The sequence below is a fragment of the Phoenix dactylifera genome, chromosome 9 (assembly GCF_009389715.1).
Source record: "Phoenix dactylifera cultivar Barhee BC4 chromosome 9, palm_55x_up_171113_PBpolish2nd_filt_p, whole genome shotgun sequence".
Classification (NCBI taxonomy): Eukaryota; Viridiplantae; Streptophyta; class Magnoliopsida; order Arecales; family Arecaceae; genus Phoenix; species Phoenix dactylifera.
Genome location: NC_052400.1, coordinates 20,607,871 through 20,634,022, shown reverse-complemented (window position 1 = coordinate 20,634,022; position 26,152 = coordinate 20,607,871). Strand labels below are relative to the sequence as shown.

At 39.5% G+C, this 26,152-nt stretch overlaps 2 protein-coding genes across 3 annotated transcripts; both read right to left on the bottom strand.

The window, feature by feature from the left end:
- Nucleotides 1–758: 758 nt before the first annotated feature.
- On the bottom strand, nucleotides 759–3,085 carry LOC103709569 (zinc transporter 7-like). Its single transcript, XM_008794997.4, has 5 exons — nucleotides 2,819–3,085; nucleotides 2,630–2,687; nucleotides 1,842–2,542; nucleotides 1,596–1,745; nucleotides 759–1,452 (listed from the first exon to the last, which is right to left on the bottom strand). The coding sequence occupies exons 1-5, from the start codon at nucleotides 2,831–2,833 to the stop codon at nucleotides 1,147–1,149; spliced, it is 1,230 nt and encodes a 409-aa protein (XP_008793219.1). The 5' UTR covers nucleotides 2,834–3,085; the 3' UTR covers nucleotides 759–1,146.
- Nucleotides 3,086–8,129: 5,044 nt separating this feature from the next.
- On the bottom strand, nucleotides 8,130–25,699 carry LOC103709568 (heterogeneous nuclear ribonucleoprotein 1-like). Of its 2 annotated transcripts, none has more exons than XM_039130410.1 (7): nucleotides 25,496–25,699; nucleotides 25,095–25,371; nucleotides 24,870–24,910; nucleotides 9,638–9,801; nucleotides 9,446–9,548; nucleotides 9,206–9,375; nucleotides 8,130–8,788 (listed from the first exon to the last, which is right to left on the bottom strand). In XM_039130410.1, the coding sequence occupies exons 2-7, from the start codon at nucleotides 25,343–25,345 to the stop codon at nucleotides 8,405–8,407; spliced, it is 1,113 nt and encodes a 370-aa protein (XP_038986338.1). In that variant the 5' UTR covers nucleotides 25,346–25,371; nucleotides 25,496–25,699; the 3' UTR covers nucleotides 8,130–8,404. The 2 variants fall into 2 exon arrangements, with proteins under 2 accessions (XP_038986338.1, XP_038986337.1); XM_039130409.1 differs by having other exon boundaries at nucleotides 25,468–25,684.
- Nucleotides 25,700–26,152: the final 453 nt, after the last annotated feature.

Here is a 26,152-nt window from a genome sequence, read left to right as displayed (position 1 = left end):
TTGAGGCTAACTCCACTTGGCCAACATCGAGGCTTCACTTTTTAAAATTTATTTCTAATTGACCGCATTTCCTAAGTTAGAGATGGCAATTTATTTCGTCCTATCGGATGCCTAATCCGACTCAACTCTAATGGAACAAGTTTTATTCGATCTACGACGGACCCAAAACAGATGCGAGTAATGATAAAACTTACCCTAAATCCAATCCGAATATATATAACTCTCCATAAAAATTTTTTCCGAAAAAAAAATTATATATATATAAAGAGATTTTTGTAGATTTATTTTGTTCGATAGCCATCCTGCCTAGAGATAAGCATGATATTGATAACCTACTTGATCCATACCCATCCTATCTAACTTTCCGTCCCACCTGAACTACCATCTAATGAAAATTACCATTAGATGGATTGAATGGAGGAAGCGAGACATCCTCTGAACCGCACACCACCACTCTCGAAACACTTTATACGGGCATAAATATCGCGTCTCACGCGAACATCAAGCCACTCTTAAAGCGATCCAAATGTCCCTTCAACCCAGCAGAATCAGTAAAAAATCTCCAGTAACCCGCTAAAATTTCTAAAGCTATGATTTTTCAAACAAAATTGGTTCCTACGGGACCCATAAACTCACATCAACACATCATACATCATTGCTTTTTCATGTTTACAAGGTATTAAAATTCACAGACTCAGCCAAGTGGCTTGAGACGTCATATCAGTCCAAAAGGCGGCAAAACGACAACGGGATATTTGCATGGACTCTAATCCACAAACACGTGAAGGACAAAGAAATCGGTTCAATTTAATTCCGCCATCAATTCCATCCATACACAGACATTATAGTGACACAAAACGACAGCTCCATGGAGCTGCGCTTCTACAGTCTGTTTCTTCCCACAAATACGACGTATGAACTAAAAGCAACTGTCAACGAACGCAAGCTCTGAAGTATATACCGATTTCCACTCCAAGGAGAGAAACCTCGTGAAAGAGACTTTTCCAACAAAAAATAAAACATCCAGGCGACCAGAATCTTCGTCCGAAAGCAGAACGAGAAGATGCAAACAACCATATTCGTACAAAATCCGGCCGTCCAGGCTTTGTCGCCAGTCACCAAAGCTTCAGCCACCAGCAGCACGAGTCAAGCCCAGATTGCAAGGACCGACATGGAGCCAGCGCCAAGAAAAAGAGCCACGTAAGACGCCACCTGAAGCCTAACATTGCAGCTCATCCTCCTGCTAAGAAAATCCGCCGCGATTAGATCAACCAGCGCCATGTAGACGAGAATGCCGGCGGAGATCGAGTCCAGTATCCCCTCGACCACCAGCGCCCTCGGGCTATTGGCGTTGTAGAACGACGCAACACCCGCTCCGGCGCCGATGCCGGCCGGCGTCGTGATTGCAAAGAAGGACGCCATCAGCCCCGCCGACAAGTTCCTGAACTGTGCCTGAGATTTATAGCCACAACACCAAATCAACAGTGCCCTTAGCGTCCCCAAATCAGCCTACACTTATGGTTAAATCCAACACCCAATTCAACCATAGGACTACGCTAATCGAAGACCAATGCTAAAAGTAGACTATTACTAACCTGGGAGATGCATCCTCCCAGTGCAAAGCCTTCAAAGAATTGGTGGAAGGATAAGGCTGCAATGAGTGGCCTTATGGTGCACGGACTCTGGGAGACACCGAGAGACAACCCAATGATCACCGAGTGGGACACGATTCCTAGTTCCAGTATCTGATCACATCCAATAATCAGATTAAAAACCCCAAGGAAAACTAATATTTCGATGAAATAAGCGATTGAATAATAGGAACTCGGAGAGCATCGAACCTGGGATACGACCACGTGGCGCACATGAGAAGAGACCTCGCCCACGCCCTCGTCCTCGTCGGCGTGGCCAGGGCCGCGCTCCCGCCGCGCGGGGCCGTCGCACGCCCCGTGCTCGTGTGGGTGGCTATGACGGTGCGCCGCCGCGTGGGCGTGCATCCCGACAATGTGCATCGGGCTCTTGACGTTGTCCACCGCCTCCTCCGGCTCCGGCGAGACAGAGATGATGGTGATGCCATCCTCGGCCGCTGCCGTCGCCGTAACCGCCGCCTCGGTTGCCGCCTTGACCCCCATGGCTTGTTCCCGGTGCTTCCGCTCGTAGAACTGGGTCCCGACGAAGTCGACCACGAGCGTCCCGAGCGCCGCCATCATTGCCACAAAGCCGGAGAAGGGGAATCGCCGCCAAGGCGATTCCGGGAGGCAGGGGTCCGTCAGCGCCGACTGGGCGTCGTGAAGCATGTGGACGAAACCCGTTGCGAGGATGACGCCGGCCGCGAAGGCCTTGGCGAAGACGAAGAGGCTTCCGTCGGTGCTCAGGAACCGCCGCTTGCGCCCCACCAGGGGGATCGCCACCCCGGCCACCCCCGCCACAAGAATCATCGCTATCGCCACCATCTTCAGCCGCAGCGCCGCCGCGTCATCGCGGCACTCGTCCGCCGCGTCGTCGGTGCAGCTCGCCGTCGCCATCGATGCCGCCATGGTTTCTTTCCACCACAAAAGATCCAACTAAATCAACACCCACCAATCCAAAATCAAACGCTCCCCAAACAAAAAAGAAGCAAGATCTTTACCAGAGAAAACGCTCAGTTGGTCGCGGAAGCGAGTGAGGTAGAACCAGGGCTCAAGATCCTGACAACAAAACAACATTTGATGGATTTTTTTTTGATAAATAGAAGAGTTGATGATTAAAAATCGGAAAAGCTTCGATGTTGTCTATAATTAGGGTGTTAAGAGCTCCATTTTTTGGGGGAAAATCTTACCTCCAAAAAAGACATCTCGAGATCTCTATCTATCTTTTATCTATCGAAATCGCCCGAATCCCGAAAGCTCTCTCTTCTACCCTCTTTCTTGGTTCCAGATATAAAAGCGGGGCGCGAGGGCGGGCCGCAGGGAAGAGACATGGATAAAGGAAGAGAAACGGGGGGCGGCGACCATTCTGCGTCGGAAAGAGAATGTCGTCATCCTCCCTCCAAATCTAAGCCGAGCGAAACGACGCCATTGGAGTGAGGATAAATCGCCTCCTTCTGGTGCTGCTCACGGACGCTTCCTTTATTGGATCGGACGGCTCAAAAGCAACTACAAATATACGCGTAGATTTAAGTCATATGCTCCGCACGACATGATGAGGACATGGAGTGGGATTTGGGCGATGATTTCCACGGGCGGAACTTACTTCGGAAAGAATTAGGATCCCGGGGGCCCACCACGTGCGGGCCCACTTTTCGTCGGCCCGACTTTAGGTTTGGGAGGTCAAATCTTGGTTCAGACCCTCGGCTTATCCACGCGTCGAGATCGGCGTAGGTCGGTTCGGCCGTGTTGTAAGGATGTCGACATATTGGTGAAGGTTTGGTGGTTCTTCTCTCTCGCGCGCGCCACCGAGGGAAAGGAAACAAAAAACTAAAACAAAAAAACAACGATGATGGTTGTGCCACGTGTTTCAGAAACCATGGGTCCATCCCCGTGTGCGCCGCCACTGCCTTCAACACAAATCTCAACGACCATCAAGCAAGCCTGCAGTATAGTAGTGATAATCTGATCGCGAATCTAAACCTAACTCGTCTATTAAGCCGGCCGATAATGAAACCTCAACCTACCCTGTTTAATAAATAGATGACCCATTTATCCTATTTAATAAATTGGTAACTTTGTTAACCTGTATAATCTACGTATATGTTAACCGATTTAATAAGCAGATAACCTGCTTAACTTGCTTAACTCGATGATAGCCGATTATTAAATGGGTTAAATAGATTAAGAGACTGTAATCTAATCTGACATGATTATTAAACGAAACAATCAATTTACAACTTGAACATGTTTAGTCCAAATCTGCTTATTGCAAGTCGAACATAGATCGGATTGATGAATTGGATTACATTTTGCCGGCTCTAAACTTGAGCAGCTAGTACTAAGATTGACAACTTTAAAAACTTGCAACTAATGCCCAAAATATTCATCCTAATGGAATTTTAAAAACTTTCGCTTATAACAATTGGCTACCTAGGCATGAGGCCCTTATTCGGTTCACCCATCCAGTAAACAATTAAAGACAATAATCACCTTGCAGCATATTTGAACTGCACAAATGTTATTAAAAATAAAAAATGTAGAGTAAAATGCTTGAAATCAAAGGCAGGTTTAACTTGGCCACGATCTATTGATTCTTAGTGCCGTCCCTTTAATTAGTGAAAGGGGATCTTCTTCACTGGCACGAGTGCTTTTCTCATACCGAGAGTTGATTTAGATCTTGCGCCTTCATCCAACTATTTTCCAGATATCGGGGGAAAAAAAAGAGTATTTGCAATGATCTGACAATTAACACCTTGTACTTTATCAATATACTTATCTTGGCCATCCATGCAAGAACATATTCATTGGAACATGACTAATAATGATAAAAAGTTCGCCCCTTAAGATGGCTTCCCTATGTGTTAAATATGATATACCTTTCAAGATTGGTTTACGTAAAATTTGAGTGTTGTGAATAACCAGTGATATCATGAATTTTTTCATGCCATTATGGTCTAATTTGTTAAGTTACTGTTCATCTTCCTCCGCCAACCATTGTTGTCGCTCGCTCGCTCGAAGGAAATGAGTGCAAACGGCACTTGCCCTTTTGCGCCATGTTTCTAGAATAGAACTACTAACATTTATATTAGTAAGGCTGCAAATGGGCCCGGTCAATAGAACTACCAGCATTTATATTAGTAAGGTTGCAAATGGGTTGGGTCACGGAAGGCTGCCAATTGGTTGGGTCACGGAAGGCTGCAAATGGGTCGGGTCGACCGGTGACCCGACCCAATTAGATCCGACCCGACCCGTTTTGGAAGACCCAAGGGTCCGGATCGGATCCTTAAATTGGACCCGAACCATTTTCTGGGTCGGGTCTGGGTTTACTGAATCTGGATCTGACCTGACCCGACCTATTAACTTTTAGGTCTATTTTGGGTCGTTTACACTACAATCCGATCCGACCCGAAGACCCGACTCGAACCCGGAATCCCGCACTCGCGCACTGCTAACTACTGTAGCTGGACGCGTGGACCCACAACCCGAACCTGGAGCAGTATAAATTGAAAGCACAGACAGCGCTAGGGTTTCTTCTCCCAAATCCCTATCGCTATTCTTCATCCTCCGAACGCCTTCTCCTTCGAGCCCCTCCTCTGGGCGCCTCCTCCTCCAAGGGCCTCCTCTGAGCCCCTCCTCCTCGCGCCTCCTCCGAGCGCCGCCTCCCGACTCCCAACTCTGATGAAATACCATGCTTCAAATTCATAAAAGAAGAACAAAATCCTTCCATATATTTTCCAGAACCTTAGCATACAATGTAAAGCTTCCGTGAAAATAACCATATTCGATTATGAAGGAACTCTTGTAGATGAGATGCATTTGTATTCTTACATTGCTAGTGACAATTTTCTCCTTCTATGACTAAATCAGCACAATTTTGATCCGGACTTGACTTGGACTTGAAGTTTTTGGGTCGGGTCTAAGTTATACATAAACCTGACCTGACCCGAATGACCGTTAGGTCAAAAATTGTAGGTCTGGACCTAATCCAACCTAACCCAATCTTCAACTGAGTCAGGTCTGGATCCAAATTTAGGATTCGAATAAGAAACCGGATTGGGTCGAAGTCCGACCCAACCCATTTGCACCCCTGTATATTAGGCAGTTAAAAACTACCATATACCAATTTGGTTAAGAACGTTGGATGCTGTGTCCGATGAGAAACCATAATGGTTTTGAGGAGAAGACTTGTAACATATATTATGATTGCAATCTACAACAACCCCAACGGCCACAACAATAATAATATGTTCTCATTGTTGTGAAATGTCTCATCCTCACTACCACAATAGATGACATTAATTTGGAACACATTTCTGAAAACATACATACCATAAGAGATGGTCATAGACTTACATGTTCAATACGATGCAGGTTTATTGATATCTATAGTTTGGTGCATGGATAATCAAAATCACATGCACAAATCAACAACCGTCAATCTTGAGGCCCGGCCCGGCACCAAAACAGTGGCCCAAAGGCATGTTTCAGTCAAAAATAGGGCAGTGCCCTGGTAGATCATGGTGGCAGAGGAGGAACAGTCCTCCTCCACCACGAACTCTGTCGGACGCTAGGATAAGCCTAGCCTCCACTACTATATAAGGCCCTTCCAACTCTCCTTCAAGCACCACCGACGATCACCGACCATCGTCGTCTCTTTTTTTCTCTTTCTTCTTCTCATGCGTCGCCGATTCCAAGTCATTGTGCTTACTAGAAATCAAGGCCTACAATGCTGACCGAGCCAAGGTAATGCTCCGACCCTCTTTCCCATTCCTTGTTCTTCTTCCCATACCCGGAGTAGTGGCTGTTAGCCGCAAAATCGGCCAAAAAGTCGACCAGATAAGGATATCTTGTTTTGCCTCTTTTTCTCTTTTTTCGGTAATGCTTGTCGTCGACGTTCATCGCCAAAACCATCGGTCGCTTCCCCATATTGATCTATGGTCGGAGCCAGACCACCCAACCGTTGCCAAGTGAGCTGGGATCCAAGTATACCGAAATACAAAATCATCTCTGTTCGCCCCTTGTTTTGGTTCGATTTTGGTCAGCCGACCACCGCCGGCCACTTACGTCTCATGTCTTCACTGCTTGTTGACTTGTTGTCACCTCGCCAGACCACATAGTTAGCCACCAATTAAGCCTCCTCATCCTCTGTTTTGCCAAGAAGAAAGCAGAAAAAAGGAAAAAAGGAAAGAAGAGAAGGAGAGGAGAGAGAGCCATCCCTCTCTTGTTTCTCTCTCTTATTTTCTCTCATTTTCTTCTCTCTCATCTCTCTTTCTCTCTCTTATTTTTCTCTCTACCTGGGCTTTCTCTCTCTATGCTCTCTAGGATAGTTGGATCCAATAGGGACTCTTTTTAGTAATTTCGAATTGACTCTAGTGAAGAGTCTTAATCCAGAATTGCCGGGTGATGTGTCAGCCCCCACCTTAGCCTCTACCAAATACTGTTAGATTTGATCGTCCCGATCTTTGTTGAACCATCTGTGCCTTAGTCCGAGCATGATTCGATGAATTTCAGTTTGATCGGACCGAGCAGGATGTCGAGCACTCCCGCTTGGTTACTCCTGCGAGGATGTTGAAATTTAAGATTTTTATAATTATGATAAAATTTTAATGAAAAGTATAAGTTTTGGATAGCGGGCTCTGAGAAAAATTTTTGAGATTAATTGGATCTGTTAGTTGGATTGTGTTCACAAGGTTAGTAATATTTTATTTTTCTAAATTTATCAGCAATCATTAAATTATTATATTCATGAATGTTGAGTGGTATTATTCATTAAGCATGAATTTCAAAAATAGTATATTATTATAAAATATATTATTTTGAAATACTAAGATGATGTACGACCCTGTTATGGATATGATTGATTGATTTTGACACCACGTGATTTTACAAATAAAATATAAAATCTAGAACTATTTGAATTTCGACCTAGCCATGTTGAGAACCCGCTAATAGGGCTAATACGTTAGCATATGATTTGTACTGAAGATTGTGTCCAAGATGATTGTGACATACCACGAATAGACCAACAGTCTTGAAAAACTTTACTGCAAAATGATGCGCAGCTTACTGCAAGATGATTAATCAATGTTATGACTCTATCACAGAATGATGCTAAAAAAAATTGTTGATGAAAAAATTAATAAAATAAATCACAACCAGTTCAAGTGGAAATCACTTTGCCCCTCTTTGTTTAAGCAACCAGATAAAGAATAATGATCGATCATGCCAGTTTCTCAGCAGGCATGAATATTATCCAACAGTATACATAAGTGATAAAAATATGCTGCATCACAAGAACGAGCCTTCAAAAAATCACAAAGATTATCAGACAGTTCCCTCTTCATCCTGACAACAAATGACATGAAATCTTAAGCATCCATCAGAACACCAGAATGTCGTGATTCACATACTCCTGTATATCATGATGGTTTTAAAGGACGTGTCTGGCAAACGGTTAAATAATGCTACGCTTACATTACAACTCAAGCACACAATAGTCTGTAGCCCTGAAAAAGAGTTACATGTACCACCTTTGCAAGCAAAACACAGTAAAGAGCAGCTGAGAGAGACGCTGAAAACTTACATTTTGTAAATAGGCTGAAAAATGTAACCGGCAACAATTCATTCTATGGCGGCAACATATGAATCTAAGATACATTTCAAAACGAACATATGAATTTAAGATGAAATATAGTCCTGATTAATTTCAGCGCCTAACAGGTGTGAATTGCACAGAAAATTTAGTAAAAGTCGGTTAACATAATTGCATTAAGACGTTATTTTCCATAGGGGTGGTATCTGTTCCCATATCCCCGGCCAGCACCATAACCACCGTAAACTCCATTGTACCCAGCTGGGCCACCGTATGCAGTACTGCTACCATATCCACCATTGCCGTACATGGGCCCTCCATAACTAGAGCTGAAGCCTGCACCAAAGCTGGGGGCCGCACCATAGCCATAGCCTCTGCCGTAACCATAACCATAACTCCCACCATAATAGACACCGCTAGATCGATAGCCCCCTCCATATCCGTAAGCGCCACCTCCACCTCGATGGTTACCACGTACAGCGCCACCGCCACCGGTGCCACGAGCACCCCTCCCATTGGTTCCTGGATCTCCACCAGCTTTCCTTGGTTCGGCCCTCTTAATTTCAACCTGCAACAGTCAGGGAGTAGACGTTACAAACAAGTCTCTACAAACCCGGGGCACTGATGTAAAATCAAGGTCCTAAAATTGATCCAAGAAAAGATTAGGCGAACATCCAAGCCCACGCGCAAGACCACGCAGTTTGGTTGCAGTGATGTTGCTCTCATAACAGGAAGGAGGCTGTCACATCTAACAATCTCACAATAGATTTTCTTTAAAGCTATTAATAATTATCCATTTTTCCAGCATTAACTCTATTCCAGGGCTTATGATACGAGCATTTTCTTTATATTCTGTACAGCTGTCTCTATTTTTTTTCCAATTGCTGGGTATTGTTGAGAACCCATTAACAAATGAAGCCAACAAAATCAATGAAAACTGCATCAAGAAGAAAATCAAATGAACCAGTCTTAAATTTCAACTCACCTGCTTCCCTCCGAGATCATGCATTCTACCTTCCGAAATGATCTTCTCGACTGCTTCCTCATTTTCAAAAGTAACAAAACCAAAGCCTCGTGAACGCCCAGTACTATGGTCAAGCATTATCTGGTGCTCAACCACTTCACCATACAAGGCAAAGTGCTCCTTCAACTCATCTGAAAGATTTTAGTTGTAAATTTACTCACCAAGACGAGAAGACCATAAGTCTAAAGGTGTAGTTGCTACCTTCAGTTAAAGATGGAGGTATTCCACCAACAAAGATCTTCTTTGTCTTAAGCCCTGCTTTGGAAGGCATCTCTTCCCGTGGGACTGTCCTTTTGACTTCTACCTGAGTTCAGCAGCAATATAAGATTCCAGCATTCCATCGAGGCCCTATAAAATGTAAACAGCAAGCTGTACAACAAAAGCTAATCCTACCGTTCTCCCATCAATAACATGCTCATCCTCTAAAACCTTGTCGATAACAGAAGAGTCGGCAAATGTTACAAACCCAAATCCTCTAGGCATATGGGTATGCTTATCCTTCATTATCACAGAGTCCGTGATTTCCCCATACTTCTCGAAATGCTCAGTGAATGTCTCTGCAACAACAAAAACAAGCACCATTGTGAGCGTGCCGCAGCTGCATATAAAAATGGGCAAAAAAAAAAAAAACTTATAGGACAGCAATCTAGATAGAGAATGTAGGAAGACACAATTCCACTATTTTAACACAAGAACTGTAACCTGACATCTATAGAAATAGATCTCTGTAAAAATGCAAAATTTTGAAGGGTGACACAATACACAATCACCAAATGCCACCAAAATCAAAACTAGCCCCAAGAATATAATAATATCCACCTTAAGGATAACACCAATAAAACAAGATACGAGATCCATCTTCCATTAACTGCATTTTCTTTCTTAGAGTCATCATGTTTTTAAGTTTCAAACAGCTGACCAATTCAAACATGTCGTTTCTGGCAAATGAGTTGTTAAAACCAACCAAGCCACCTAAAGTTGGTTCATGCTGCAACCAGGATCTGGCAACGTGGCATCATCCCATTCAAATTGGCAGCTCCAAACCTCTTCAGTGAAAGAACCAAACATTGCAAATGTGCTCCGGTTGAGACATACTGGACACAATATACCCTTCACAGACCAGCACACATCCTTTGGCATCCATCTACTATTGAAGGGACTTGTAACCATGCCCCTCCATAGGGAGATGGGGATGCTATCACAGGGTTACAACACACAGACGTACAACAAAGGATTCAAGTGCCAGAGCAGGTGGGTATTCCAGCCATTAGCCAGCATGCCACATGCTGTACCAGCACAGATGATTCAAGTTCACATACACTGGCATGCACACACAGAGACACATATGGTGAACCTAGCCACCTAACAGAAGAAGTTTGACTATGTTCAAAATTCATGCTAAGGGCTTGCTAATATAATCTCTAAGACTGGCACAAAACTTGCTTAACAAACAGAAAATAAAGTAATTGGAGACAAATTTTGTATTTTCAATAAAACCTTCTAAACCAAGAAGTACTGTCGGAAAGTTCTAGATCATTGCATAAACACCAAAGCCAAGCCACATACAACAAAACAAAAAAGAAATGAACACCATATGCCCCACCTAATTCCTCTTGAACCTTCAATTTCTCCCTATTACAGACCTCAAGAAGCTAATTTCATTATCATCATATGGCACCAGTCAGTTTTAACAAGCCGCATTACTTTAAACTTCCAGTAAATATTCCCCTTCTGTTGTAAATAAGAAAATCATAATGTGGTGCATTCCTGGATAAAGTCATTCCCAAAGTTCATCCGTATATCTTGCATTAATTTAACTTTCCATCCAACATTAAAAAAGAATGTCGCGTAAACCAGAAAATCGACACCTTAGTCATAAATTACAAGCCTCCTCCCACCAATCGAGACTTCTCAAGTCAATATCTCCAAAGGGTCCTCTCTTTATCAAAATGAATTTCATCATATATTCTAATTTCATTGCAGCTTTAATTGCAAATTTATGCTCAGCTTCAAGATATGGCTGCTGAAATGCCATTTTCTCCATATTTATAGTTATTTAAATGTCAAAAAGGAAACAAAAGCATCCTTCATGGCTGCCATAAATAAATAAGCATTTGATAATTGTTTCAATACACTCGAGAATAACAAATGATAGATTGATTGACAAGGTGCAACATGACTTGAGAGGCATCAGGCATTCCACCTTGTTATCTGGAGTGCACATTAAAATGTCACTGACTACTTTTTAAAAGAAAAAATCCAATGGACATCTAATGAAAGAAATTTAACACGATCTCAGCATTACACCACCCTATGGTAAAAGACCAGATCCACTTGTAAATCCTTAGACCCAACTGCATCTCTTTTCTAATAGGAAAGTCTGAAAACTGCAATTGCATTTGAACTAAACATTCTCAGGTCATGCCCCCTAAAGTACATCTTCTAATACCAACGGCCTGTTGAAAGAGGGCAATCATGTCTTTCAGCAACATCTTAATCTTCATGTAAGCAGACCATTAGTTATAAATGGATATAAAGACATTCTTTTATCCATTCATTCAAAACTTCCTCCCCTCAACAACACCATTCATTAAACAAGTCAGTTAATCCATCTTTATATAATTTAACTGGTAACCATTCACCCCCAATGCCCCTAAACAACTTCTTAAAGTAACTACACCAAAACAATTTCTTAAAGTAACTACACCAAATTACTATTAATTCACTGCTGCTCATAAGTTCTCTACTATCCTTAAGCATCCATTCTGATATAAAGACTAGTTTTTCTCTCTCAACATTCTTATCCATTAGGCCTGATCTCAGAATAATACCGTCTTAATCTGATAAATGTATCTTCCGTAGCAATTTATACCATTCAATATGCTATACCAACCATAACCATATCACCTAGCCTTTTCCCAACTATTTGGGGTTTCAATATGCTATACTAAAAGGGAAAAAATCAAAAATTGTGTCCAATCTTATGCAAAAAAAAGTTGTCACACAAACAAATGATTAAGGCAAATGCTTCAAACAAGAAAAATGAGGTCAGAAACTTGATAACAGAGGTATTGGATAAACTAGTTGATCTTCATGTCACCAACATCCTATTATTAGGGAAGGTTCTTGAGTTGACTTCTGTCTTATGTCCAAAATTTGTGGTTCCCTATTGCCATTTTTCTAGTTATTTTCTTATCTCAAGGATTTGCATTTCCAGTTTCCAGTTTGCAGATTCCAGGACTTTTTCCTCCAAGCTGCACCAAAGACATAAACTCAAAATGACTTGGTTTATAACAAATAGGTGTCTACCAAAATGAGATATTGTCTTCATACATCTATTCCCAACTATTTTAGTCAGCTTTTGAAATCCTTTGTCATTCATTCTACTGAGTGTTACCTCTTTTTTTAAACATATATATAATTTGAAAACATCAAATTAGGTTATTGGATCTTTCCCCACCCTAATCTGATCTATTGACACAAATATAATTTCATCCATTTAAGAAGGTTATATTGTTTATTGCACATGCTAATATTATCAGAATAGGCTCTCCAAGCATTGATTTAACTGGTGTAACTCCGACAATTCTAATTTGTGATACACTAGAATAGGCTCTCCAAACATTGATTTAATTAGTGCATCTCCGACAATTATAATTTGTGACACGCTCATTTATAAAACTACTACTATAACATATCAAAGATCAATCTCAGCATACTCATCCTTCAGACACTCAAGTGTTTGAGCCTCTTTGTTACCCAACATACTTAGGCATACAAGATTATGAACCGTGCAATTGTCTTGTAAAAGTTATCATTTGAGTATTAAAGACAAGTGGCACTCACATATTATTCAGTACACTTAGAGCCTGCTTAGATATTCCTACAGGAATCGTGCCTGTTGGCTCGACCAGCCTGCCTCTTCTAAGGGCCTGTCCAAGCTCCAGCCTAACTCCCAGCCAATGGGCTTGTTGGCCTGCACGAAGAGGGAAAAAGAAAGACCCATACAGGTCCTTTTTCTTCCCACAGAATTTGTGCCAGGAGGTTTAGGTTGATGTGAGCAATGCTTAAATGGGCAGCCTAATCCACGAATCCAGCAAAAAATTCAGCCCAATCTTGCCGAATTACCCAAACAGGCCCTTAGTGTTTTGAGAGACCATACATAGATGACGAATGGCGAGGGCCACCTATACCATAAATGATACTGAGCTTCCTAAGTGGGCACCCAGAGATAATGCAGCTCAAAAGTAATAACTTAAAAAATAATAGAGTAGAGAATCTAATAGAAACAATTATACTCTGCCAAAATGAAACATATCAAATAAAATGTAGTAAATTGATTGAACTATCAACTTAGAAAAACCCAATACATAATAACAATGATTTTCTCCATGCTCAAACATGAACCAAAATGTTAGGGTGAGCATGTGGGTAGCCTTAAGGACGTAGCACTGGAAGTAAAAGACAGCGAATAGACAACAAAAGCGAGGCTAAAATTTATCAAGATTGAAATAGGAACAAGAACAATGGATAACAAATTAAATGTAGCTAATTAAGCAAACCCCTTGGATGCTCCTGCATCGCTTAACTAGGCAGGCTATCTAGACAGCCAAGGCAACCAACTTCAAAACAGTGATTACCTCTACCTCTCTCTAACTTGACTTGATATAACTTACTCATTCTCTTAATTTTCTGTGTAATACATGAATATAGCCACATTTTTCAGACATAGGAATCATCTGGCAATTAACTCTGATCGGCATGCCCCATACATTTCCCCCTAAACTACTAAGACTACAATCATCTTCTACATGATCTAGTTTATCCATTTTAGACCTAAGGAATTCATATCCCTATCCAACAAAATCTCATCTATATTTCCAAATCACAGCCAGCCTATCCTCATCAAATCAATAAATGGCTCGTAATTAAATTACACACACCATCATCTCCCAAATATCAAAGGTGAGTTCATTTTTGACATTTTATTTAATTTGTTTCATATTTACCATGAGAAAAAGATGCTCACCATTTTCCTTAATCAGAGACGGAACGGTAAGATGAGGAGCCGAGTGAGGTGCCAGCCCTACTAATTAGTACACGTCAAGGCAAGTGTATCTTCCATGGTATTCCATCACATGCCATTGCCAAGCATGCACATCATGTGGTATTTTATTCTAAACCTATCCATTAATGCCTAAAATTTGCATTAACAAATGAGAAAAACTCACCTAATATTTATTTTATTTACACTGTAACCTTGATTATAGAGCACACATTAGAAAAGGATGTGCAGTAAAATGGTTCTGAATCTAAAATGGTTCGTATCAAATTTCCTTGAGATTATTATACAATATAGATGCATTACAAGAGCAGATGAAAATGCAAGTACAATAACACTAAGTGTTGCAGAGTTAAACAGTACTATGTGTGTATGCTCTACTGGTCTTCCTTTCATAGAATATTTTGTTGGAGTTCAACTATTGTAGCTTTGTACTGTGACATAAACATAGCATGTATTGTGACACCAACGTGGCATTTCAATCAGCTTTGTAGATTCTAAGTTGCCATTTATTACTATCAAAATATTGAAACGGCTTGCTATGATTCTTAAGAAAAATAAAATGCTTTCAAAATCCACACATCATTCAGATTTATTGAGCACCTTCCCTCCTCTTTTTAAAACCTTCAACACAAACACAAGCCTGCCTCATTTTTGGTTGGGTCTTTCTTGTGCCTTAGCACACCGTCTGATCAGTTCTCCTACACTTTAAGGTTATGCCTGCTTAAGGGACATAGTGGATTAAGACGTGAAGTAGCCCCTTCATTAGGCCAAACAACCATTTGCACCCCAAGTTAGGCAAGAGATAAATAGAGCTTTGCACAGAAGATTTGAACATTGTTAGTGTGCAGCACATCTAAAGTAAGATAAACTCACTCGGCCAGAAAGGTGAAATGTGGTTATTCTAATTCATCCTAGAATTTTGCTCCAAAATTATTCTAGTTAACCCAGTTAACTAGTTTATCCATCCTGAAACTGAATAAAATCTAATTGATAATTCTTGATTTCTCATAGTATTTATATTTCTGAACTTGTTCTAAGTTTCCTCATTCTCCCCACAGCCACCATAGCATTGAAGCCTTAAAATACCTCTGATCATTTTGAATAATGGTTTTGTGGTTCATCAACAGAAAAATTATGTACGATCACAACCACCATAGACAAATGTCAGTTATGAAGAATTTCAACAACCTGACATTTGCATGATTCAATATAACCAATTTCAGCTAGAAAAGAGACATATTATGTTACAATTTACACCACATAATTCACTAGCTAGAATTGGTATTAGTATAAATGACAAAGACAACTGAATTAATTCGGACAAAACAAGCATTTTTTTGAAAAGGGTAATTAATTAGTTAGTTAAGCCCATAGAATCCTAACCCAAAATAGCTTAGTAATATAAGGAAATGTATAGGAAACATGAACAATTGTTTTCTTGGATCAACGACCTAACATTTGTCCGGCTCAACTCTAGCTAATTTCAGCTAGCAAAGAGACCTGTTACATTTACATCATACCATTTGCCAGCAAGAATTGGCAACAGTCCAACTGGCAACAGAACTGAATAAATTCACACAAAGCAAGAATTTTGTAGTGAGCAAGTTCAGCCCATCGAATCCTAACCAAAAATAGCTTGGCAATAAAGGGAAATGGATAAGAACCACAAATAATTGTTTTATTAGATAAACAAATACAAGCATATTTTTGGCCGCTTATCCTCTGTCCAACTAAAGGAAAGCACGCAACTAAGTGAATGCTTGTACAAAAGAGCAACAAACCACATTGGAAAAGAATTTGCAAAGACTAAAAACTACCCAACTAAAGATATGCTAAGATCTGAAGAAAGATTACAACTAAGAATGGTACTAGCAAGGTTCGCTGTACCGACCATACCGATGTACCGATGGGCACCGGTACTGGTACCATACCGAACCAAACCGGTACTGTACCAGTTCAGCTGGTTCGGGCCACAAGCCAAAAAAAAATTGAGGTCGGTACGGGCTGGTACGGGCTGCGAATAGTCGGAACCGAAAAATATAGTTGTACCGTACCGGTTCCATCCGGTACCGATACGTACCGGCCCGTACAGACTAGTACGGCAGACCATGAATGGTAGTGTTATGTTGAAAATTGAAACTATAGTATTAGTATTCACAGGATTTTATACCAATAGCCAAAAGCGATGAATAACAAACAGATTCAAGAATCCTATGGAAACAAATATGCAGCTGAACTCTATATAGCACTTGCAACCATGTACAACAAGGAGAATAGCAAATCAACAATCCGCATCAATGAAATTGTAAGAATATATGAACTGGGAAGATGACTTGTCAACTAGATAGATCTTTAAATGAATTATAACTCCAATACTGATAGGTGGTATTGCAGGTGACTCTATCATGCAGATATAGAATGCATTGGTTAACTATAATATAGCATGTTTAACAAATTTAAATAAAGTAACCGTTTGAATTCAAGTTGATGACATGACATACACTGCTGACTTTGGGAAAATATATGGCCCCATACAACATGACTTATGTGTGATACAAAAACTATTAATTAAGATAGATGAAAGGTATTAATTAAGATAGAAATAATGCATAAAATATAACCAACATGACTTCTCATTTTTATTTGAAGTTTGTAATATAGATACTACTCTGCATTGGTTCCCACAACAGGATATTTCCTAAAATGAATGGGAACACTATCTTTATACAACTGTCAGCATATTCCAATGGGACATATTGCTGAATCTTCTAACTGGAAGGGAAAAAAAAGATTCATATACCTGCACTAGGAATAGGATGGGAGGTGATCATGAGGTTATTTTGATGGCATGGTATAAAGGTCATATATGTTTATATGACAAAGTTATCAAAAAGTAAAAAGATATAATTATCGCTTGCATGGTGCCAACCAAAACCTTTAGTAGCAGACTTTCATCATCTTAAAATAGAATGCCCAAGCAAATATTTGTAAAAGAACAGAATTGAAGCGAAGATAAATGGTTAAAATAATTAAAGAACTGAAAAGATTTGTTGATGATCAAGAAGCATGAATTGTGACATGTCAGAAGTAGAGTTTGGCCTATCAAAGAATCCATGATCTGTCATGTAAGTTGGACAAATTATAATTACAATTGTACTGAAACAATCTTATGCGCATAAAAGTTCCATCCAAATATTTGCTGGCATTTGCCCATGCAAGAGGCAGTTTTTTCTCCTTCAATAACCTCCTTTGTAGCCCTCCTTCAAAGACATATGAGGATAGCACAAGATACTCCTACACCCTTCTGCTCTCAAACTAAAACTAAAGTTATTCCTGATTTTCAACTTAACAGAGTTTCTACTGCTCGTTTTCTTGACCATCAAATCAAGCTCCTCTTTTTATTTGATTATTGAAGTTCAAGATTGAACATGCCCCAAGTTTATAATTGACTTCCGCAAGTTCATAATTTTGACTCCTTTGGTCCTGTAATGGGTCCATAACTGAAAGAACATATTCTCAGACCAAATGATCTGACTAGAGTAGAGCTAATTTTTCGGTAGTCACATATCAAATCAAGGTGATATTATCCAATGCAAAGCCCAATTGGATTATGGAAATTCAGAGAAGCTTTTAGCCATATTACCATGTTAAAAGATATCCAGGATAAGCCTTTCCTAACCATTTGTTTTGCACGTGAAACTAATGCTAGTACAATTTATTTTTCTAAAGACTTTGCAAAACCCATTTCGTAACAATTATAGTCTCCCTATTTCTAGAGAAAGGTTAGCACCTCTTTCTATTGTGATGTTCATCTTATCAAGCACATAGCCATATCTTCATGTGACACAAGAGTAAATAAGGAAATATATGCAGGCATTGCTTCTAATGGTTACTCCTCCTTTGGAATAATTCATAGCTCTTTGGGGCAGCATCTGTTTGGTGTATATCATGCGAATTCAGGAGATGGGCGGTTCAGCGTTAAATCCTTCAGGACATTTGAATAATACTATAACCTAAGTGTTGATTAGAGTTTTAGCGATAAAATTCGTTAATACTAGTCTTCTTAACTTATTGTCAATAAGAAAATCAACACTTTCTCCGCCATATTATTTTTGGAGGAGAGAAAATCTCTGGTTTATGAAAATTTTTCGTAAATCTACTAGCCCAACTTAAAGTATAAACATCTCCATAATTATTTCCATAAGATACATCACCACTACATTGCATGTAAGTGTTGTCTAGTACTTAACACAAGCATGTGGCAACATTTTGATAGTCCATTTAGCGATTGTGCAGCCTCAAGCACCATTGTGGCCAATCTCAAGCCCCGATGAGCAAGGTGAAGGGTTGACATCCGGTAGACGGCTAGTCATAAAAATATGCCAAAAATTATGAAATAGATCCTAATTTGCTATGCATGAATGTTAAGATGTTACCACGTGCCATAACCAAAGCCAATTACTGTGTGAAGCAGGCAAGGGGTTAGATCATTGCCCATAAGCAATCCACAACAAGGTGACCCAGTTACAGTGACGAATAAACAACGATTGATTAGATCATTATCCATAAATGATCTGCTACAATGCAACCTAGTTGGAGTGACAATGAACAAGGATTGGCTACAACATCACTTGGTTGCATCAACAAATGACCAAGGATTATTTTGGATTAGAGTTTCTTCTAATAGTAATATAGTACAATGACAGCAAATCTAAGTAGCAAGGAGATAAAAGGAATTGCATTATGTATAGAAGGTAACTATATAGAAGAAGAGAATAGATATGCTATTTGGAATGTTGAAACCTTGACAGGAAAGAGTAAAGAACTAGTAGATAGAATGACACATAGGAAAATCAATATTGATTGCTTACAAGAAACTAAATGGAGAAGTAGTAAATCCAAGAATATAGAGAATGGTATAAAGTATAAACTATCATATACAGATAAGAATAAGTAGGAATTGTAGACAAGTAAATGAAAGATAAATGGTAGATATAAAACAGATACGTAATAGATTAGTAGCCATCAAATTAGTTTTAGATGAGGAGATTACTGACATAGTGCTTATGAGCCACAAATAAAATAAGGTAGTGGATTAAGCAACAATTTTAGGAAGAAATGAATGGATTGATGTGACATTCATGAAGGAGAAAGGATGGCTGTAGATGGTGACTTAAATGGACATGTAGGAAAGAGCAATATGGGACATGAAAGAGTGCATGAAGAATCTGGTTATGCAGATGGAAATTTAATAAGAGATCCAATTTTTGAGTTTGCACTAGCTTATGACCCAGCAATTGCAAATACATATTTTAAGAAAAGAAATGGCATTTAGTAACCTTTGAAAGTGGATTAAATTTGTCACAAATAGATTACTTTTTCATCAAGAGAAGAAAAAGATCAACATATAGGGATTATCAGGTGATATCAAGAGAGAGTTTAACCATACAACATAGATTACAAGTCTTAGATTTAAACACTAATTGCAAAAAAGAAAAGAAAAAATTAAGAACAATTCAAAGATAAGATTATGAATTTTAAAAATAAATACTAAAGATTAACATGAGAAAAATTACTGAAATGCTATATCTTTTAGGAATAAATTACTAAAGGAAAGAAATCAAAACTTAAGAACTGAGCTAAATTAAAAGTTGAATCAAAAGGTCAATTTTATTAATAGGGTAGCTAAAGATGTTCTAAGAGAGCCAAAAAGCATATACAAATAAAGAAACTTGATGGTAGAATAATGGGACACAAGAGGCAATCAGAATAAAACAGTTTTGGTTTAAACAATCAGAAAAAACAAATAACGGTGAGGAGTTTATAAGATATAGGAAGGCCAAAAAAATGGGTAAACTAAATATTGCATCTGATAACTTATATAATAGATTGGGTTCAAAAGAATATGAGAACGAAATTTATAAAATAACTAAAACTAGAGAGAGAAGATCTAAAGACATTGTTCAAGATAGATGCATTAAAAGTGAGAATAGTATGATATTATTGAAAGACGACACAACTTCAAAAAGATGGAGATGTTATTATTAAAAATTGTAAAATTAGGATTCTACTAAAGAACTTTTCATTTAAGAAGTGAAATTACGGAGAAAAAGTTTCTATCCATATAATTCATAAAAGTGAAGTGCATATAGCTTCGAAAAGAATATAAAAAGATAAGACATTAGGGCCTAATGAAATACCCATTAAGGCTTAGAAAATCATAGAAGATACTGAATTAAAGTGGCCTACTAGCTTATTTAATAAAATCTTAGAAACCAAGAAATTGCCAAATGATTGGAGGAGAAATATCATAGCACCTATCTATAAGAGTAAAGGTGACGTACAAAATTATTTTAATTATCTAGGAATTAAGCTTATAAGTCACCTTATGAAATTATGGCAAAGGGTAAAAAGATTAAGAAAAATAACAAATATTTCAGCTAAGCATTTTCTATTTATGCTTGAAAGATTAACAATAGAGACTATCTTTTTACTTAGACAATTGATCAAAAAAATATCGAGGACAAGGCTATCTTTTTACTTAGACAATTAATCAAAAAAATATCGAGAAAAAGGAGAAGTCTACGCATAATCTTCGTTGGCTTAGAAAAAAATTATGGTAGGGTACTAAGAAAAATAATTTGATGGGCCTTACAAAAGAAGGTGTACACAAATGGTATATTGAAATAATTGAGAACTTGCATGCTGGGTATTAACAAGTTAGAAGTTGGTGCAGTATAAACCAGTGTAATTCTAGTTACTATAGTCTTGCATCAAGGATCAGCAGTAAGCCATATATTTTTCACTAATTATAGATTAACTTACTACTAATATGCAGGAAGATGTCCTACAATGTATTTTTATTTGTGATTGATAGTTTTGAACGATAAAAGGATTGTACAAAAAAAAACGATAAAAGGAGAACTAGACTAAGTACAGAATTGGACTTAAGAAGGAAAATTTTAAAGGACAAGGACTTAAAGATTAGTGGAACAAAAATAGAGTATATGGAATCTAAATTTAGTGAGAACGAAAATGAAGATATGATACCAATTAAGATTGATGACCAAAGAGATACCAAAAGTGACTGTTTTTGTTATTTAGGATCTATTGCATAATATAATAGGGATATAGGTAAAGATACATATATTAAAATTAAAGCCAGTTGAACACAGTGAAAAAGTACATCTACAATATTATATAATACATGCATATCCTAGAGATTTAAAGAAAAATTTTATAGAACAACTGTATGACCTGCCATATCATATGGCTTAGAGTGTTGAGCAATAAGAAAATTCATGGAAACAAGTTAAGCATAGTGGAAATAAGAATGTTAAGATGGATATATCATAAAAATAGAAAAGATAAACTAAGAAATGAATATATTCAAAGAGCTCTAGAAGTTGTATAAATTAAAGACAAAGTAATGAAAAAACGATTAAGATGAAATGGACATGTACGGCGATGTTGAAGACTGTAAGAAAAAAGGAGGAGGGGAAGACCTAAGATAACATGGACAAAGAAACTTAGAATAGCATCAAAGATGGACCTAAAAAGAAATACTTAGCGAATGAGGATCCAAAAAAATGACCCCAAATAGTTGGAAAATGCCTTGATAGTTATGGTTATCATTATAGTTCATGTGTAGCCTCAAGCTGCAGCCTATCAATTCTTAATGTAACCAAAGCATATAATATCTTCATACAATCTTGTCAGATATTGAGCAAACAGCCTGATAACAACCAAGTTCAAGTTATGATGCATATATAGAGTATAATTAGCATCTATAATTCATGCTCAGAATTCTGCATTTCCAACATAAAAGATCTTCATGAAAATGACCATTGAGCTTACAAGTTCATAAAATGCAAAAGGGATGATAGTTTGGACACTTGGTTGTCCTTTGGCGCTAATCACATACTTCTTCCATATACTATGGAGTGACCTAATCTACCGGTGCCAAAAAAAAATTAAATTTCATAGCACAGGAATCACATGAATCTTAATATACAGAAAGTACGCAGTATTCAGACACAGGACCGGCTCAAGCCTTAGGCGACTGAGCCGGTCATCTAAGGCCCCCAACCCAAGAAGGCCCCGCTCTGCCATCGCTGCACAGTTTTTTTTTTTTGCTTAACGTTGCACAGCTTTCACATCCAAAAGCTAACAGGACAGTGAGCTAACGCCTGGCTACGCCGCTACAGTGCATCCCCGTCTCCCCGACGACAGATAGGCGACGACCCTGGGCAATAGCTACGACAATTGACAAGCAACGAACATTTCCTCCCACCTTGTCTCCCCCTTCTCTGTCGGTGCTTTTTTTTTGCTGAATCTTCTTGGCAAACTCGGCTTCTTTAGTTCTCCTCTCCCCCCAGTGCTTCTTTAGTTCTTCGGCCCTTCCCTAGTCCCCTTCTCTGCCGGCAAGCTCAACCGTCGACGGCTTGAGGTTTCTCAAATCTTCAGTTCTTAGGCCGCCCCTGCTTCGAAGCCCGGATCTCCTCTCTAGCTCTTCTCGTCGTCCTCGGCTCCTCCGACCTCCAGACTCCAGCCTCCTCGGCTCCGCTCTAAAATCCACCATCCTCCAGCTCCAAGAAGGCAAGAACCCGGCAAGTGGCGAGCCGCCAGCTGGATCTCCTCTCCAGCTCTTGGGCCTCCCCTGCTCCAAAGTCTGGATCTCCTCTCCAGGTCTTGGGCCGCCCATGCTCCGGAGTCCAGATCTCCTCTCCAGCTTTCCTCGCCGTCCTCGGCTCCTCCAACCTCCGGGCTCCGCCGCTCCGGCCTCCTTGGCTCCGCTCTAAAGTCCACCGTCCTCCATTAGCAGCCCAGGCAGTGGTGAGAATCTATAATCTAGATGTATGTATGGCTGGAGGTATATGTTTGTTTAACTTTTAATCTAGGTCCGAAGATTATTTGGTTACATATCTCAAGCTACCGAAAGTGACTCTCTATTTTTCTTTTTCTTTTTTTTTTTTGAGGAGAAGCAAATCAAAGGTGACTTGAAAAAGAAAATGTTTTTTTAAATAAAAGAGAGAGATATAGGAGCGAATTCAAGATCCTTGGGTCACACACTGTTCTATCAATTTAAAGTTTAGTGATGAAGTAAATGATTTTTAACAAAGTTGATCAGGGATTCTGATGATTCAGTTTAGTGTGAACTGAGAATTTTGCAGTGCAGTAGTTTGATTTGGTTCAACCAGGAAAGAGAGGTTTCATTAGAGGTCCATTAGAAATCATAAGGTTGAGTCAAACATAGACTTTGGGAGAAGTTGATAGATTTTAGATGCTTTTTAGCTAGGTCTGAATCAATTAAGAAATTGTTTTGAGGATGTTTAAGATTCAAAGTTAAATCTGGTATGCGCCACCGACGGAAGCGAGCAACTTTCTGTAAATCTAGTTTGCTCTCAATTTTCTGAGAAAAAGAAAAAGAAAGTTCGACACTTTAAATTCTTATTTCGACAAATTCAACATCTACATTCTACCTTGCCTATATGCATATTTTGTTGAACAATTTCCTATCTGAATTTTTGTCAAGTTCTACCTTGCCATACGCCTTTTTCCACTATAATTAATTAAAATTGGATCCGCCATGTTTGGTGAGCTGCAGTTCATAAACTCAAGAAGTTGTTAACTGAAGCAGCAGAAGCACACTAATAAAGCTACGATTTCCCTTAACCTTTTTACCTTTTTTTACTGTCATCCTTTCACTCCCATTAAAGAAGGCCACCTCTAGGGCGAGCGAGCGCGCGCATGAACACCACCTTTCCGAAAGCCTCCGGCCATACACTGCATTATCCCTAAAAGATCCTTCACAAATTAGAGTTGTTTAATCTATTCATATAGTTCCTAAGGGATTTTTCTCCTCCATATTGAATTTCTAAGTTGTTATACATTTTTCTGAATATCCGAAGAATTCTTTTAGCTTCTGAGCTGGTTTGTTCATTAATCTTTTGGTCCAATTGATTTTGATTTAGTCAAGTTAGAGACACTACAATTGATTTTTTTTTTGGTCCCATTGTAGGTTGGTTGTAACTTCGGCGATTGAAAATAGTATTTTAATGAATCTTAAGTATAAAAGTGTAGTTAATAATTTTGCATCTCAAAAAGCTAGACGAATTATTTTTAAATAAAATTAAAAAGTATTTTACACTTATTAAAAAATTTTCATCATTTAAATTAAAAAAAAGGCCTCTCCTAGTGAGTTCACCTTAGGCCTCCAAATGTATTGACCGCCCTTGTTCAGACATCAACAAGTTTAAGCCAACTGACTGTAGAGTCGGCTACCCAACAAGAAACTCTGCTACATAAGAAGCTACTTGGTATCTCCATCATATAATCCACGGTAGCTCATGCAATATATCCACGATAACATAAATCATAAAAGGCTGCATCAGACAACGAGCCATGAATTTACAAATCTTAGCAAGCATGTATTATTCAACCACACAAACAAAGCTCAGAAAGATGCACGAAAACGAACAATTAACGAATATAATAAATTTCTCCTTTTTTTGAAATATATAATGGAAACACGAATTTAAAGATACAAAAAGTACATACCTTCGGTTGTGTCCCACGCGACTCCTCCAACGAAGATTTTTCTATCACACAAGAAAAAACAAGGGTCATCTTCAGTTTCCCCAAAACCCTGCAGCGGCATTTGATTGGGCCAACACGTGAACCCAACCAACCGCTAACCTTATATCCAGAAACACCAAAATCTAATACAAGCTCAAACATTTAATCCAAGAAATCTACAAGAAACCCTAGGGCTTCGCTACTAACCCTGAAGAAGAGGAACTGCTATCCGGCTGCTTTATCTCCTCACCAGCACTATCTACCATCTCTATCCCCCTTCCAGGAGACTCTGCTCCTCCTTCCTCCCCCCGTCCTTCCTCTACTTCCCCTTCTCCATCTCTGCCTCCCTCTTCTTGTTCCTCGACCTCCTCCTCCACCTCCTCCACCTCTTGTTCTACCTCCTCCTCTACCTCATCCACGCCGCTAACGGCGATCGGCATCTCCTCCACGACCTCCATGGGCCTCTTTTCTCTCCCTACCAGACCTGCAAAGGAGAAAAGGTTATTCCGCTAAAGCCAAGCGTCGATCTAAAGCCTCAGGAGATCAAAACCCTAGAGAAATCGATGCCCAATCAAAATACCTTCCCCTTCACTGCCTAGGGTTTATACCGCGATTTGGAGATGGAAGGTCTTCGAGGAGGGATTTCGATTCCTTTTCCCGGAGAGATTTCTCGGCGCGATGGGAGATAAAACCTAGCGGGCTGCAGGCGCCGCTCCTCGGCCAGACGACGAATACCAGCGATAGGGTAAACGGGCGGAGGCCCGCTGGTTTAAATGCGGTGGGGGCGTGTGCGGAAGTGGGGGAGGTTAATCTGTCCCAACGCCACTGTTTTAACTACAATGAGCCCGCACCGACCTAAGGATTTCACTGCGGCTCATCCAAATGAACCGGGGCTGCCTACGGTCAAAGAAACCACATTTTAAAAGATATTTCTTCAATTTTAAAAAATTTCAAACTAACCATTTAAATTTCTAAAATGTTTCAAACTATTCCTTAGCTCTCCAACCAGAGGACGGTATTAGTGCGTTGATCGCAAGAAATTCGAAGTGCTTTGAGATATATGCAGCAAATAGTCTTTAACTATAAGCTATATACTAAGAGTATTTTAAAATCTGTACAAGTGGATGAATTAAGGAGCTCAAAATATTTTCTGATATATACGATAGGTGTTCCTTAACTACGGGACATACACTAAGAATGCTCTGAAGTCTATGCACGTAGACAAATAAAGAGGTTTAGAGTGCGTTGAGATATATGCAGTGGGT